Source organism: Triticum dicoccoides, chromosome 2B, assembly GCF_002162155.2.
Source record: "Triticum dicoccoides isolate Atlit2015 ecotype Zavitan chromosome 2B, WEW_v2.0, whole genome shotgun sequence".
In the NCBI taxonomy this organism is placed as follows: Eukaryota; Viridiplantae; Streptophyta; class Magnoliopsida; order Poales; family Poaceae; genus Triticum; species Triticum dicoccoides.
Window position 1 is genome coordinate 800486072 of NC_041383.1, and position 16332 is coordinate 800502403.

A 16332-nucleotide genomic window follows, 5' to 3' on the forward strand; every position below is an offset into this window, starting at 1 on the left:
AATGCTTGATAACAGTAAGTGATACTCCAGTAAGAAAGTCAGGCCTCGTAAGAATCAAGGGCAAAACTGGTAATCAGATGCAGAGGTTGCTGCATAGTATTTTCCATAAATGATGCTCACGCGGCCATCTTAATTACTCTGAAGCTCGCATTAAACCGAGGACCATCAAACGTGCTTGCTCTGGTCGAAGTGAAGTGAAGTGGACTGAACATGGGAGAAAAACTGAAAAGCAAAAATTATGGGAGGGGGTCAGGTTCTTGTTCTCGCTCACCATTGACGGTAGCACTTGATGCACATGTCGTGGCTGCAGTTGGGCAGCACGACCCTGCTGTTGAGCTCCATGCAGATCCCGCACTCCTCCTCCTCCTCTATCTCGGCGTCGTCGATCTCGGAGACGGGCCTCTTGCTGCCCTCCTCCGGCTCGTCTCTCCTCCTGTACCTCTCGGAGCACGCCGCCCTCTGCCTCCGGTCGTCGGAGTCGCTCATCCCGTGCTCCAGTTGCATGAGGGAGGGGAATATCACGGCTGCAGGCAGACAGAGAATGGGCATGAGTAAAATCAGTCCAAACTCCAGGACGACACACTGACAGTGTTTGTAACAGAGTCAGTGTTTACCGTAGAACTCCCTGATGCTGGCCTTCCTTTCGTGGGTGGACATGGTGGTTGTGCCGTCCACATAGACCTGCAGAATCAATGGAAGCAGAGACCGGATTCCGTGAGGACACAAGCACAACCACCACAAATTACGGAAGGAAACCAGGGGCATGGGCACAGACAGCAGACAGACGGACGACAAATGTAGTACAGTAGTACCTTGTAGATGAGGATCCTGAGGAGGCCGAGCGCGCCGGCGAGGCTGCAGTCGGTCCACTGGAGGAGGAAGAGGAAGAGGCGCGCGGCGGGGCTGTAGGACACGCGCATCTGCACGCACGCCCCGTCGTAGTCCCGCGAGCACTCGGACGCCCTGCAGCACGGCACCAGGGGCGAACTCACGACCCAAATTTGGTCCTTTGATTTGTGGGGAGGGAGGGAGAGAGGGGGCTCACAGGGTGTTGGCGTGCTGGATGTCCGCCTCCAGCGCCTTGAGCGAGTCCCTGAACGACCTCCGCGCGGCGCACGGCGCCGCCGCCACCATCTCTCCCCCCTCCTCCTCCGCCGCCGAATGAAACCCCGCCGCCAGGGCAGAGCGGAGCAGGGCCGAATTAGAGAGAACCCCCGCCGCAAGCGCGCGCGACCGCGGCGGCGACAGCGGCACCGAAAGTGGAGGCTCCCCGCTCCACTCTCCACCGAAAGCAGGCCTCCACTCCCAACTCCAGTTGGTGGTCGTCTCCTTTTCGGCCGGCCGCACCGCACCGCCCGCCAGTTCTGTTGCTATAGGCTATAGGTTGCGTGGGCGGAGGGAGACCCGCCGCCGCCGCCACGCGTCCGCTCCCGCCGCTCCGAGGAGTCCAAGTGACAGGCGGGGCCCCCGTGCGCGGGCGGGTCGTCGTCGGTGTTTCCTGCGGTTAGAGGCTGGGAAGTGGGGTATGGTCAGCGTGGGGTCAGGGTGTCGGTGGGATAGAGGTGGGTGCGCGCGCGCGGGCGTCGGGGTGCTGCTGGTAAGAGCACGGGGCCGGCCGCCGTGCCGCTGCGGTCTCGTGTCACGTGAGCCCGGTCCATGCACCGACAGACAAGTCCAACTCTCGAATTCTTTCTTTTCTGCGAATAGTTCAACTCCCGAATTCCCCCAAGTACCCTTCCGAGCTCGAGCTCGGAAGAACAGTACAAAAAAAATCACCGCTTCAAAATATTTTAAAAGTAGCTTTTTCAAAAGCATTGATTTTGAATTTTTTTACGCCTTTCATAGATGCGATCTTATGATGAAAAATTGCAAGCACTTCAAACATTCATCAAAGTTTACCACAAAAGAGTTTTCAATTTTTATGATATTTTTTTTTAGTTTTACTATCCTTCCGTGCTCATTTGAGCTCGAGCTCAGATACTCCACGTCCCCCAAACTCGACCTACTCCCTTCGTCCCTATTTACACATCGACACATATATTTTGATGTTCAACTTTGACCAATAATTTAAAACAGAGGATGTATCTTCTAATTCATCATGCTCCCCATTTTTTGAGCCCTCCCGTTCAATCAATTGAGATGTTCGATTTTGAATTTGGTTCACAATTTTGACCGGGCCACCAATTCTCGAGGAGCTTGCTTGTTCGGTTAACATGTTTTAATTTTGGGTTTGATTCAAATTTTTGACTAGGTCACTGATTTATGAAATTAATCATCAGCAACTAGCCTATAGAAACACACCAGTCGCCCGCACTGTTTCACCGCCTAGAAAAAAATGTGCCAACATTTAACACTGTAGCACCAATATAACACATGCTGCCATGAGTGCAAGAAATTTCATAAGTATGCAGTTTTGCTAAAGCACATCCAGTTGTGCTCTGAGTATTGCACATCTAACTCATATGCCATTGATTTTACACGGAGATTTGTGCAGGCATTTGTTTTGTCTTTTTTCTTTTTTCTTTCTAGTTTGATTGTGTCACTTAGATGTGCAATAACTAGGGCATCAATTGCGTACATACGTTTACCGAGCATAGTTCTAAATAATAGTTTTTTTCTGCAATGGAATTCTAAACAAGAGTTAGGATGCAATGTAACGTGATGTCATATCTGCTTCTTGTCTGTGAAGTTTCGAATCGAATTGCAGCAGCACATATTGATACCGGGATGCTTTGGTGGTGCTACGTTTCAGTTTTTCCACTCTTATTTCGTTGGTATAAGATTTCTACTGTTTGCTTGTTTTTCGGGCTGTACTTTTTTTTCCCTTTCAACGCTGGAATATTTCTGATTTTCCAGTGTCGGCCTGTTGGGCTAAAAAGGGCCCAGATCGATGTACTCCTCTCTGTAGGCCCATGATTTGAAGTAATTCTGTCGATGTATATGCATGCAGGAAGTTTTGTACCACATCGCCTAAGCAAAGCAAACCGGAGCAGTTTATATTCTGATTCCCGGATTGTGTGGTCACCACGTGACACTCGTGGTAAGCAATCCAAACTTGATGAAAACAAATAAGGCTCGTTTGAATCGTGCATGTTGCAGTCATCTGCTTGCAACATCACATACTATCACTCCGACATGGTGTGATCGCATTTTTGTTACCCGAGCCTTCTATTATTAACTTACACATTTTTGTTGACTTAGGAAGCCGAATTTTATTCTTTTTGTCCGATTCAAATCTGTATCGAAACACATGGACAACTAATTTAGGACATAGGTAATATATGTCACAAAGTTGTGAGAGCATCTCCAACAGCCGCGCTAAACTAGCACCGCGCCGCAAATTAGTCGGTTTTAACGCGCGCGCAACGCGGCGGGCCGCTCCAGCGGGCGCGCAAAAACGGCGCGCGCGCTATAACTAGTTGGGCGCGCTGTCGGAAACGCCATCCCGCCCGGTGTATTTCGAGCGCCCGCTGCAGCGCGCGTCACACTCTCGCGCTCGCTCTCGCGCTTCCTCTCCCACTTCCACCCCTATCCGGCTGCGCCGCCGCCGCCGCCCGCGCCCCCCGGCGACCGTTCAGGCGCTTCCCCGGCCTATCCCCGCGCCGCCGCGCTTCCGCCCCATCCCCTCCTAGTCTCGCCGGCGCTCGCGCGCCTCCGTCATCCGAGGAACAGCGCCCGAGCGCTCGCTGCCGCGCCGCGCCCGCAAGGTGTTCGACAAAATGCCTACAAGGGTAGCCCGTTTTATTGCCTCATATCATGCCATTCGGCGTCCCACAACGCACAATGAACTTCAGAATGATCTGATTGAAGAGGGGTTGGCATGGTATGGACGACAAAGAGCATGATGATTTCTGCATTCGACATTGTATTGTTCATGAACTATTTGTTGTGTCTATTATTAGTTGTTGTATTGAACGATAAACTATTTGTTTGAGTTGTAATGATAACGAAATTGAACTATTTATTGTTGAATTATTTTGTTCGTTTGATCATTTTTGCTCCTCTTCTTGAAATGTATATGTGGTTTGTGCGGCGCGCGCGCTCTATTTTTGCGCTCTGCTGGAGCGGCGTGCGCGCGCTGCATTATAGCGCGGCTGCTGGAGCTAGCGCTGGCGGCCTCACTAAACCAGCCGAAGCGCGCGCGGCAAACAGGTTTTTTGCGCGCGGCGCTTAGCGCGGCAGTTGGAGATGCTCTGAGTACGCCGCCGCTCGTCTCTCCATGCCCAATTAATTTCATTGCATTTACATTATAAATACATCAAAATTAGAACTGAATTAAACCTACATGTAAACAGAGTAAAATCAACCAAAGTACCGCAAAAAAAAGGAATTTCATTAAAATCTGTATTTTTTGTACTATATATATTATTTATTTTATTGTTTTGTATCTCGCAAAATTGTAAGGTAATAAACGTAGAAGATCCTGGATTCACCATTTAATTCGGAGAAAAAGAGATTCATGTTCATATAACATTGATAGAGAAAAAAACCCGCATTATAAGGCTCTGTTCGGTGCAAAGGTTAAGGGTGCGTTCGCTTCACAGGAATTCTAGTCTTTCCAGAGGAATATCCATTCCATAGTTTACATTTCCTTCAATAGTGTTCGGTACAAAGGATTCGGTTACAACGTTCCAGTGAAAAGTTCCTCAAACAGTGGCCATTTCACAGGAAAATATAAATCTGGTCTGGGCTCATTTTTGGGCGGAGGCCCGAGGCAATCAACGGCGCAGGCTGAATAAAAAAATAGGTGTGACAGAAGCCAAACCAGCATGCACCGCTTGCTTTCTGGCCGAATAAAATAATATACTGCTGCATTAGTTGTACATGGTTTCTTTAGAGCATCTCCAACAGCCGCGCTAAACTAGCGCCGCGCCGCAAAATAGGCCTTTTTAGCGCGTGCGCAACGCGGCGGCTCGCTCCAGCGGGTGCGCAAAAACGGCGCGCGCGCGATAACGGGTTGGGCGCGCGGTCAAAAACACTTATCCGCGCGGTGTATTTGGAGCGTCAGCTACAGCGCACGGCACACTCGAGCGCTCGCGCCCGCACTCTCTTTCTCTCCTCGTCCTACGCCCTGCGCGCGCCGGCGCCGGCGCCCTGCCCCCCGCCATGGACGCGCACACCGGCGCCCCGCTCACCCTGCTATACATCCGCGACCCCCCCGCCGCCGCCGCCGCCGCCGGAAACCCTAGCGCGGTGAGCGCTGGCGTCGCCACCGCCGGAGCTCCGCCGAGCGTCGGCCTCGCGCGCAGCCTCTTCTTGCCGCCGCGGATGACTACGGCGCCGGCGCCGGGTGGCGTCGCGACGGCGCCATCCCGTGCCGCCGCCGCACCGTCGAAGAAGGTACCCAATGCGGCGCGGGCGAAGAAGGCCAAAACATCCGCGAAGAAGAACAAGGCGGCAGACGGCTCCGGCATGGCGAGGGGGAAAAAGCTTGCAGGGCGTTCGACGGCCGCGGCGGCTACCGAAGCGCCGGCGAGCTCACTCATTGAGCCGGCCGCCGACGCGCACCACGTGTTCGAAGAAATGCCCCCAAGGTGAAAAAATTTCCAAGTATTTTTTTCTTCTTATTTGTTCAATGCATCATCATTTTACATATAGATAGCTTATTTGCATTGTTCACAAAAAATTGTAGTCTCAACGATGATGCATACATGTCCACTATGGGTGTTGGGTCCAACAATTCGCATTGGTCTCAAACCAATGACATCCATTTCGAAGACCATGAGTTTGAGGTGGACGAGGAGGGTGAAGGAATTGTCGAGGCGCCGAGAGGAAGAGCGGGCAATTACTCCACCACCGATGACAAGTTACTATGCTCCACTTATTTGCATGTGTCGAAGGATCCATCCATTGGAGGTGATCAAAGTAGAGACGCGTATTGGGGGCGAATGACAGAACACTTTAATGCTCACAACAAGAGTGGAATTTACCGCTCCGAGAGATAACTTCGGTCCCGATGGTCGACAATCAACTCGGATTGTCAAAAGTGGGCGGCCGCGTAAAAGTCGGTGGACAAGATTAACCCAAGTGGCACAAATGAGGATGATCGAGTAAGTGACATCTCATATATGTTCATCATACTTGTTTTTGGTGACCGAAGTGCTAACTTGTTTTGTTTTTCTTGTAGTACAACATTGCACAAAACTTGTTCAACCAAGAGACAAGGACAACCAAGAAGGGGAAGATCAAGAAAGGCAGGATCTTTACCTTGCCTCATTGCTATGAAGTGTTAAAGGATGATGAGAAATGAAAGAAGCGTGATGATTTGGAGGATTTGCATTTGAGCAACAAACGGAAGCGAGCAAATGAGATGAATGATGATGATGAGGATGATGCATCAAGTGATGGCGGCAAGAGAAGCCCCACACCCAACTCGGTTTCATACTCGAAGCCAAAACGACCAGATGGGTGCAAGAAAGACAAAACCGAAAAGAAGAAGAAGAAAGGAGATGATGAGCTCAAAAATGCTATGGAAGCTATTGTGAAGGCAAGGGTCGAAGCGAATGAGGTGAGGAAAATGGCAAGGAACCAAGATGCCGTGGCCGAGGAGAGGAGGTTGGTGACCGAGGAGAGAAGGGTGGCGGCCGAGGAGAGAAAGGTGACTTTGGAGGAGAGGAAAGTGAGCAACGAGGAGCGAGCTAAGTTGTTGGAATGGGAGAAGCACTTGTTCTTCATGGACACATCTAACCTCAATGCGGCGCAAAAGGAGTATGTCAATCTTGCCCAACAAGAAGTCTTGATCCGAAAAAGAGCCTTGGTTCGTGCAATGGGTGGCGATGGCCTCGGCGCCATGGGAGGCATGGGTGGCTTCGGCGCCATGGGAGGCGGTGGCCTCGGCGCCATGGGAGGCATGGGTGGCCTCGGCGCCATGGGAGGCATTGGTGGCTTTGGAGGCATGGGAGGCATGGGTGCACCTCCGGCCGCCATGGGAGGCATGGGTGGCTTTGGAGCACCCTCCGACGCTATGGCCGCCATGGGAGCATTGGTGCATCTCCGGCCGCCATGGGAGGCATGGGTGGCTTTGGAGCACCCTCCGACGCTATGGCCGCCATGGGAGGCATGAGTTTTGCTTCTCTCATGGGAGGCATGGGTGCACCTCCGGCCGCCATGGGTGCACCTCCGGCCGCCATGGCTTCTCACACACATTCCCATGAAGATGCCGTTGAAGATCTTGCCAACACCGTCGAAGCTTCACATGATGCGGTGCGTGATGCGGTGCGTGATGAGGATAGGGAGGAAGGTTCATCTTCGGAGGCGGAAGAGTCGTCTTCGAAAGATGAGGACGAAGACGAAGAAGAAGAAGATGAAGATGAAGCTTGATGTGTCTTTCATGTCTTGAACTTTTAGTTTGCATTTGAATTTGGTTGGATGAACTTGTGGGCATGATTTTGATGAACTTGTGGGCATGAACTTTTATTCATCCACTTGTTTGTGTCAAATTTTACATGTTCATTTTTGTCCAAAATATCCATATATGCAAAATGCCCGGCGAGTCGCGCGCGCTGCATTTCAGCGCGGCTGCTGGAGCCAGTGCAGGCGGGCGCGCAAAACCAGCCGCAGCGCGCGCGCTAAAAGATTTTTTGCGCGCGGCGCTATAGCGCGGCTGTTGGAGATGCTCTTACTCACCTCTGTGAACGACTTCCTGTGAACCGAACAATTCTTTATTTTCTTATTCCTATACTTCGAGAGCCGGAGGAATGCACTGTACAGCCTACTGCATTCCTGTAATTTTTTACATTCCTCTGTTTCCCTAAAGTGTATACCGAACGGGGCCTAAGAAAACTGTGGAAACTAGAAAACAAAGGAATGCCTTGGGAATCGCCTGGTAAAACTCTGGATTAGAAATCTGTAGGAAAGCTGAGAAGATGTATTCGGTAAAGCAAAGTAAGGCAAAGGTATATGTAGGTCCCACTAGTACAATTCATGGTCGGCCCATTTTCTCATCCACTCGTGTGATGCGTCCATCTGGCAGTGGTGGGGTCACACAAAGCAAGGCAACAGTGGTGCATGTAGGTCCAGTTAAGATTTCCTCTACTTTGCCTCGTGCTTCCGCCTAAAAAAAAGCTTCCACCGGATGTTTTATTTCCTGTAAAACAAGAGGCTGCAGCAACTTTCCTTTGGATCTTGAGGAGCTCGTTCCTGCACACCGAACGCAGTTTGGGAGAGCTTTCCTTCATTTTTTATTCCTGCAAGTTTTCCTTTAAAATTCCTTTGCACCGAACGGAGCCCTAGTTCCTAAAAAGTCCCTTCTTATTTGTTTTCAGGGACTAAAAAGTCTCTAATCCCTCCCTAAAGGTTATTAAATGACCATGTCACCCCTATTATACAAAAAATAACAACCAAACGACACCATGGGGTGGTGGGGTAATGGGTGCAGGGAGGGGCATTGTTGGAAAAAGTCCCAAAAAGTACCAAAAAGATTCTCCTTGGGAGTCTTATTCATTTAGTTCCAAAAACAACTTTTAGTCCCTAATAGGCCCTCATGTTTGGTTAAAAAGTCTCTAAGAAAGACTTTTTCTAATCCCTACATCAAAAAAATCCCTGTAAACAAACACCCCCTAAGGCCTTGTTTGGTAGAGGGGGATTTCCAGCCCCAAAGGGGGTGGGGATTTGAGGGGATTCGGTGAATCCCTCTCTTCCACCCAATCCTCTCAAATCCCCTTGAATTCCCAATCCCCCTATAGCCACAATCCTCTTTGTATGGAAGTGTTGTTTGGTAGGTGATGTCTACTACACAACCTTCTTCTTGTAGACGTTGTTGGGCCTGCAAGTGTACAGGTTTGTAGGATAGTAGCAAATTTCCCTCAAGTGGATGACCTAAGGTTTATCAATTCGTAGGAGGCGTAGGATGAAGATGGTCTCTCTCAAACAACCCTGCAACCAAATAACAAAGAGTCTCTTGTGTCCCCAACACACCCAATACAATGTTAAATTGTATAGGTGCACTAGTTGGACGAAGAAATGGTGATACAAGTGCAATATGGATAGTAGATAAAGGTAATTGTAATCTGAAATTATAAAAAACAGCAAGGTAACTAATGATAAAAGTGAGCGTAAATGGTATTGCAATGATAGGAAACAAGGCCTAGGGTTCATACTTTCACTAGTGCAAGTTCTCTCAACAATAATAACATAGATAGATCATATAACAATCCCTCAACATGCAACAAAGAGTCATTCCAAAGCCACTAATAGTGGAGAACAAACGTAGAGATTATGGTAGGGTACGAAACCACCTCAAAGTTATTCTTTCGGATTGATCTATTCAAGAGTTCGTACTAGAATAACACCTTAAGACGCAAATCAACCAAAACCCTAATGTCACCTAGATACTTCATTGTCACCTCAAGTATCCGTGGGCATGATTATACGATATGCATCACACAATCTCAGATTCATCCAACCAACACAAAGTTCTTCAAAGAGTGCCCCAAAGTTTTTACCGGAGAGTCAAGAACGTGTGCCAACCCCTATGCATAGGTTCATGGGTGGAACCCGCAAGTTGGTCACCAAAACATACATCAAGTGGCACGTGATATCCCATTGTCACCAAAGATAAACACGGCAAGACATACATCAAGTGTTCTCAAATCAAAGACTCAATCCGATAAGATAACTTCAAGAGGGAAACTCAATTCATCACAAGAGAGTAGAGGAGGAGAAACATCATAAGATCAAACTATAACAGCAAAGCTCGGGATACATCAAGATCATGCCATAGAGGGAACACGAGAGAGAACACGAGAGAGAGAGAGAGATCAAACACATAGCTACTGGTACATACCCTCAGCCCCGAGGGTGAACTACTCCCTCCTCGTCATGGATAGCGCCGTGATGATGAAGATGGCCACCGGTGAGGGATCCCCCCTCTGGCAGGGTGCCGGAACGGGCTCCCGAGAGGTTTTTGGTGGCTACAGAGGCTTGCGGCGGTGGAACTCCCGATCTATCTTGATATTCAATGGTTTTAGGGTACGTAGGCTTATATAGGCGAAAGAAGTCAGTCGGGGGTGCTCGAGGGGTCCACGAGATAGGGGGGCGCGCCTAGTAGGGGGGCGCGCCCCCTATCTCCTGGGCTCCTTGAGTATCTTCTGACGTGAACTCCAAGTCTCCAAGATGATAATCTTTCAAAAAATCACGTTGCCAAAGGTTTCATTTCATTTGGACTCCGTTTGATATTCTTTTTCTTCGAAATACTGAAACAAGCAATAAAACAGCAATATGGGCTGGGCCTCCGGTTAATAGGTTTGTCCCAAAAGTAATATAAAAGTGTAATAAAGCCCATAATCATTCAAAACAGGTAATATAATAGCATGGAACATTCAAAAATTATAGATACGTTAGAGACATATCAGTAGGCAGGCTTTGCATATTGATATACGATGGTGCAAGACATCCAAAAATCCAATCTTTACAAGCAAGACAACATCATAGCATAATAACTTGCTACAGGTAGAATCCACACATAAAACTAATCATGTTGCTATAGAAGTGTAGAAGCCAACGTCCCTCTGGCAGCCATTGTGGGAGCACTTTATAATTGCCAACCAGACAATACCGTCCATTGCAAGACCATGGACAAAGCCTTCGTCGTGCTTTCAAGTCAGGCACTATCCATCGGGGAGCTCGGCAAGGCATGTACCACAAGCTAAATGTCCACCATTGCACTGCACAAATTCAATATCATAGCAAGAAGTTAGTATTAATGATGCCTTTCTCAGGTGAGTGGCAAAAAGAATCGGTCGAGTATTGCCTCGAAGACAATGGCTACTTACCAAATCTTTGTTGAGGATGTAACCTGGAGAAATAAACTAACAAGGGGGACTTCACCAAAATAATCACTATGACCTTTATAAACCAGAGAACACATACAACTACAATATGAAGGATCACCCAGTACCAGCAAGAGAATCATATGAGAACTACAATCTTATTGGCAAACAGTTAGACATTTCCATAGTAGTACTGCATCTTCATGTCTTCTCCTACAAAAGCAGTACAGACCAATTTGGAATATGATGCAGAACAAGAAACAAATTGTGTAAGATCTTATCCGTGAATTGAATAAGATTCGGGCAAAAAAAAACTCGGAACAGGCGTGTAAGATGATACATAATCATTCAGACTAGAAACAAGCATCCACGTAATCAATCGACTGACCGATGACGACTTGTACAATCCAAGGTATAACATGTGCAACTGAACGAGCACCGAACCCTAGTTATAAACAGAAACAAATGCAAATAAAAATGAGTATACACCAAACTTGGGATAACATATATTTTCTAAGCTTGGCAGAATGTTACCTATACAATATCTACAGAGAGACAATCACTTGCCCGGTCTGTTTGGAGTGTAACATGTATTGGCTTAAGCTGGGTAATGAATGACTGCTCAAATGATAGCCTGCAAATAGAGACAAAATTAGCAAAGAGACACTCAAGTCCCAACATTTGTATGATGTGCTCATATACACCCACACGTATATTCCATCCATATAAAAGGATTCAGATGTAGTTGCATGAAAGTGTAGTACATGATTTGACTGAGATCCGATTTGGGGAACTCAAAGTGTTTGTTCACAGTTGTGGTCTGACATTGATATAGTGTTCTCTGAAACTACTATTCTGGACTAGAGAGGAGATGCTATTATGAAAAACATCACTCCTCTGGGTGCCTCTAGAGAGGATATAGTTTGTATGATGTGTGGGTGTATATGAGCACGTCATACAAACTATATCTGAATCCTTCGCCGTGGTTAATCACACTAACCTCTCCATCCACCTAGAGGCTTATGGGTTCCTCTTCCTAGTAGTTGACTGCTCGGACTCAGCCAGCCCGTCATCTCACAAGCAGCCAGGTCTTCCATTCTTCACACATTTCCAGAAGCAGCCTGGATGAAGTGGGGTGAATAATATATCTGCCACAACCTGCTCTTTACGCCGCAGCAGCCAAGCTGAATGAGTAATACACAATTACCTCTTCAAAGATATACTCTACCAGTTGGAACTTGGAACTGGGAAACTGAGGCAATTCTAGAACATAAACAACCATTAGTAAGCATCTAAAGTTAATAGATAAGAAATACTCCATATGTAAAGAAATATAATATCGTTTAGATCGTGATCTAAACGATCTTATATTTCTTTACAGAGGGAGTACATAGATTACTCTCATCTAGGTGGTGGAGTAGCATAACTGCAGAGGTGCGGCGCCGACCATCGCCTGGGGATACACGAGGCCGTGAGTCTCAGGTCTCCCCTAGAACAACAACTGAAGGCATCAGTTAGGCAGAGACTCAGATATATGTCATGAACACACACATTTTTGCTCATGAATGTTTTTTCACTATCTAGAATCGGATCAATCACAAAGATTAAAAAAGATAGAGCATCGAAACTAGCATATTTACTAAAGAATCACTTGTTATATAGAGACATAAATCATGAGATTTACTGAGAAAAACAGAGATGGTCAACAGACATAAGAAAGGATGATTGTGGTAAGAATTGAGCATGATATATACAGGCATGAAATAGATCAAGCGACTATTACTATTTCCACCATGTCATAGTGTGTTCCAACAACTTACAATGGATTCATAAACCGGTGCATAATGGATTTATAAACAGATCAACAGAAACAATGTATAAGGTTCTCCCTCTTGGATCTTTCTGTTACTTGTTGTAGACAATTCTGAAGGATTATATGGCTAGTGTGCTTATGATTTTGGTACAAAGTACTTATAATTACTGAAGCTGCAGACATGTACATGTAACAAGTTCCTTCCTAAAATGCAGTGCAAATGGTCAAGGCCCACATCAATTGTATCTTCTTTTTTTTGGCAAGAAAAGGCAAATCATATAGGCATCTCAAATTCATCAAGCACAGCCACTCAGCATGTCAGATATAACTACTCTTAAAATGATTCATCACAAACTCATAGTAGCTGATATGATTTCACTTACATTAAGATCGACCAACTGTAACACCCCAATTAGGTCTAACTTTGATTCAATTGTGACCCTAAACCAGGAACAGCAGAACAATGTAAACTAGCACACACAGTGCACAACAGGTGTGGCTGAACTGAACCGAGGAGCAAGATGGGGCTGGACAAGAACAACAGGCGCGTCGAACAGAGGAGCATCTGAGGAGCAAGATGGGGCCATGCGTGTAGAACTGAGGAGCAAGAAGCCTGCCGCCATGGACCTAGGGTTTGCAGGGGAGGGGGTGGAGGAGTGGAGGAGTGGAGGAGAAGGGAGGAATCACCTGGGGAGGGGATGGAGGAATGGAGGAAGACGCCGGTGTTGAAGCTCCGGCAGCGGCTGGGCGTTGAAGCTCCGGTGACATACGGCGGGCTCCTCCACTCGCCCGTCTCTGCGTCTCGCCCGATCCGTTCCACGCGGGTGCCCTCGAGGCTCAGTAGCCGCGTGGATTGAGAGGGGTTGACGGGGTTGGAGAGGGCTTGGGCCGAGAAACCTCACATACCAAACAGGCAGTCGGGGGTTGTAGAGGTTTCTGGGCCCCTCGTGGATTCTCCTCTGAAATCCACTCCAATCCTCGCGTGCCAAACGAGGCCTAAATGTGATGCCCTAACCTCCTACGCACACCACTGCTCGTCTCCCCACCAGGTCTGGTCGGTGTCGTCACTCGCTGCCTCGCTGCTAGGCCGCTCTATGCAACAGCAATCTGAAGGAAATATGCCCTAGAGGTAATAATAAAGTTATTATTTATTTTCTCATATCATGATAAATGTATATTATTCATGCTAGAATTTGTATTAACCGGAAACATAATACATGTGTGAATACATAGACAAACATAATGTCACTAGTGTGCCTCTACTTGACTAGCTCATTAATCAAAGATGGTTATGTTTCCTAACCATAGACATGTGTTGTCATTTGATTAACGAGATCACATCATTAAGAGAATGATGTGATTGACTTGACCCATTCCGTTAGCCTAGCACTTGATCGTTTAGTATGTTGCTATTGCTTTCTTCATGACTTATACAAAGTTCCTACAACTATGAGATTATGCAACTCCCGTTTACCGGAGGAACACTTTGTGTGCTACCAAACGTCACGACGTAACTGGGTGATTATAAAGGAGCTCTACAGGTGTCTCCAAAGGTGCATGTTGAGTTGGCGTATTTCGAGATTAGGTTTTGTCACTCCGATTGTCGGAGAGGTATCTCTGGGTCCTCTCGGTAATGCACATCACTATAAGCCTTGCAAGCAATGTGGCCAATGAGTTGGTTACGGAATGATGCATTACGTAACGAGTAAAGAGACTTACCGGTAACGAGATTGAACTAGGTATTGGATACCGACGATCGAATCTCGGGCAAGTAACATACCGATGACAAAGGGAACAACGTATGTTGTTATGCAGTTTGACCGATAAAGATCTTCGTAGAATATGTAGGAGCCAATATGAGCATCCAGGTTCGCTATTGGTTATTGACCGGAAACAGTTCTAGGTCATGTCTACATAGTTCTCGAACCCGTAGGGTCCGCACGCTCAACGTTACGATGACAATTTTATTATGAGTTTATAAGTTTTGATGTACCGAAGGTTGTTCGGAGTCCCGGATGTGATCACGGACATGACGAGGAGTCTTGAAATGGTCGAGACATGAAGATAGATATATTGGACGACTATATTCGGACACCGGAAGTGTTCTGGGTGATTTCGGAGAAAACCGGAGTGCCGGAGGGGTTACCGGAACCCCCCGGGGAAGTATTGGGCCTTAGTGGGCCTGAGGGGAGAGAGAGGGCAGCAGCCCAGGAGGTGGCACCCCCCCTCCCATGGGGAGTCTGAATTGGACAAGGGAAGGGGGGCGCGGCCCCTCTTTCCCTCTCCCTCTCCCTCTCTTTCCTGCCCCTTCCTCTTTCCTAGTTGGACTAGGAAAGGGGAGTCCTACTCCCACTAGGAGGAGGACTCCCCCCTCCTTGGCGCGCCCCCTAGGGCCGGCCGGCCTCCCCCCTTGCTCCTTTATATACGGGGGCAGGGGGCACCTCTAGACACACAAGTTGATCTTCGTGATCGTTCCTTAGTCGTGTGCGGTGCCCCCCTCCACCATATTCCACCTCGGTCATATCGTAAAGGTGCTTAGGCGAAGCCCTGCATCGGTAGAACATCATCATCGTCACCACGCCGTCGTGCTGACGGAACTCATCCCCGACACCCTGCAGGATCGGAGTCCGGGGATCGTCATCGAGTTGAACGTGTGCTGAACTCGGAGGTGCCGTGCGCTCGATACTTGGATCGGTCGGATCGTGAAGACGTACGACTACATCAACCGCGTTGTCATAATGCTTCCACTTTCGGTCTACGAGGGTACGTGGACATACTCTCCCCTCTCGTTGCTATGCATCACCATGATCTTGCGTGTGCGTAGGATTTTTTTTGAAATTACTACGTTCCCTAACAGTGGCATCAGAGCCTAGGTTTTATGCGTTGATGTTATATGCACGAGTAGAACACAAGTGAGTTGTGGGCGATACAAGTTATACTGCTTACCAGCATGTCATACTTTGATTCAGCGGTATTGTTGGATGAAGCGGCCCGGACCGACATTACGTGTACGCTTACGCGAGACTGGTTTTACCGCCGTGCTTTGCACACAGGTGACTAGCGGGTGTATGTTTCTCCAACTTTAGTTGAACCGAGTGTGGCTACGCCCGGTCCTTGCGAAGGTTAAAACATCACTAACTTGACGAACTATCGTTGTGGTTTTGATGCGTAGGTAAGAACGGTTCTTGCTCAGCCCGTAACAGCCACGTAAAATTTGCAACAACAAAGTAGAGGACGTCTAACTTGTTTTTGCAGGGCATGTTGTGATGTGATATGGTCAAGACGTGATGCTATATTTTATTGTATGAAATGATCATGTTTTGTAACCGAAGTTATCGGCAACTGGCAGGAGCCATATGGTTGTCGCTTTATTGTATGAAATGCAAACGCCCTGTAATTGCTTTACTTTATCACTAAGTGGTAGCGATAGTCGTAGAAGCAATAGATGGCGTAACGACAACGATGCTACAATGGAGATCAAGGTGTCGCGCCGGTAACGATGGTGATCACGACGGTGCTTCGGAGATGGAGATCACAAGCACAAGATGATGATGGCCATATCATATCACTTATATTGTTTGCATGTGATGTTTATCCTTTATGCATCTTATCTTGCTTTGATTGACGGTAGCATTTTAAGATGATCTCTCACTAAATTATCAAGAAGTGTTCTCCCTGAGTATGCACCGTTGCGAAAGTTCTTCGTGCTGAGACACCACGTGATGATCGGGTGTGATAGGCTCTACGTTC

At 47.7% G+C, this 16332-nt stretch overlaps 1 protein-coding gene and 1 long non-coding RNA gene across 2 annotated transcripts in view; both read right to left on the reverse strand.

Moving 5' to 3' along the window:
* The window catches only part of LOC119366431 (E3 ubiquitin-protein ligase AIRP2-like), a 2718-nt gene extending 1290 nt beyond the window's left edge, over nt 1–1428 (reverse strand). The window contains exons 1-4 of the mRNA XM_037632168.1: nt 1046–1428; nt 813–963; nt 615–681; nt 272–524 (exon numbers count right to left, since the gene is read on the reverse strand). Coding sequence (XP_037488065.1) covers nt 272–524; nt 615–681; nt 813–963; nt 1046–1134 — 560 coding nt within the window. The 5' untranslated portion in view covers nt 1135–1428. The remainder of the gene's footprint in view (nt 1–271; nt 525–614; nt 682–812; nt 964–1045) is intronic.
* An 8972-nt stretch (nt 1429–10400) lies between these two features.
* LOC119368891 lies at nt 10401–11865 on the reverse strand. The gene is made up of 4 exons (XR_005176770.1): nt 11770–11865; nt 11304–11403; nt 10773–11214; nt 10401–10664 (listed from the first exon to the last, which is right to left on the reverse strand). It is a non-coding gene; the product is annotated as an uncharacterized LOC119368891 (long non-coding RNA).
* Between the last annotated feature and the right edge of the window lie 4467 nt (nt 11866–16332).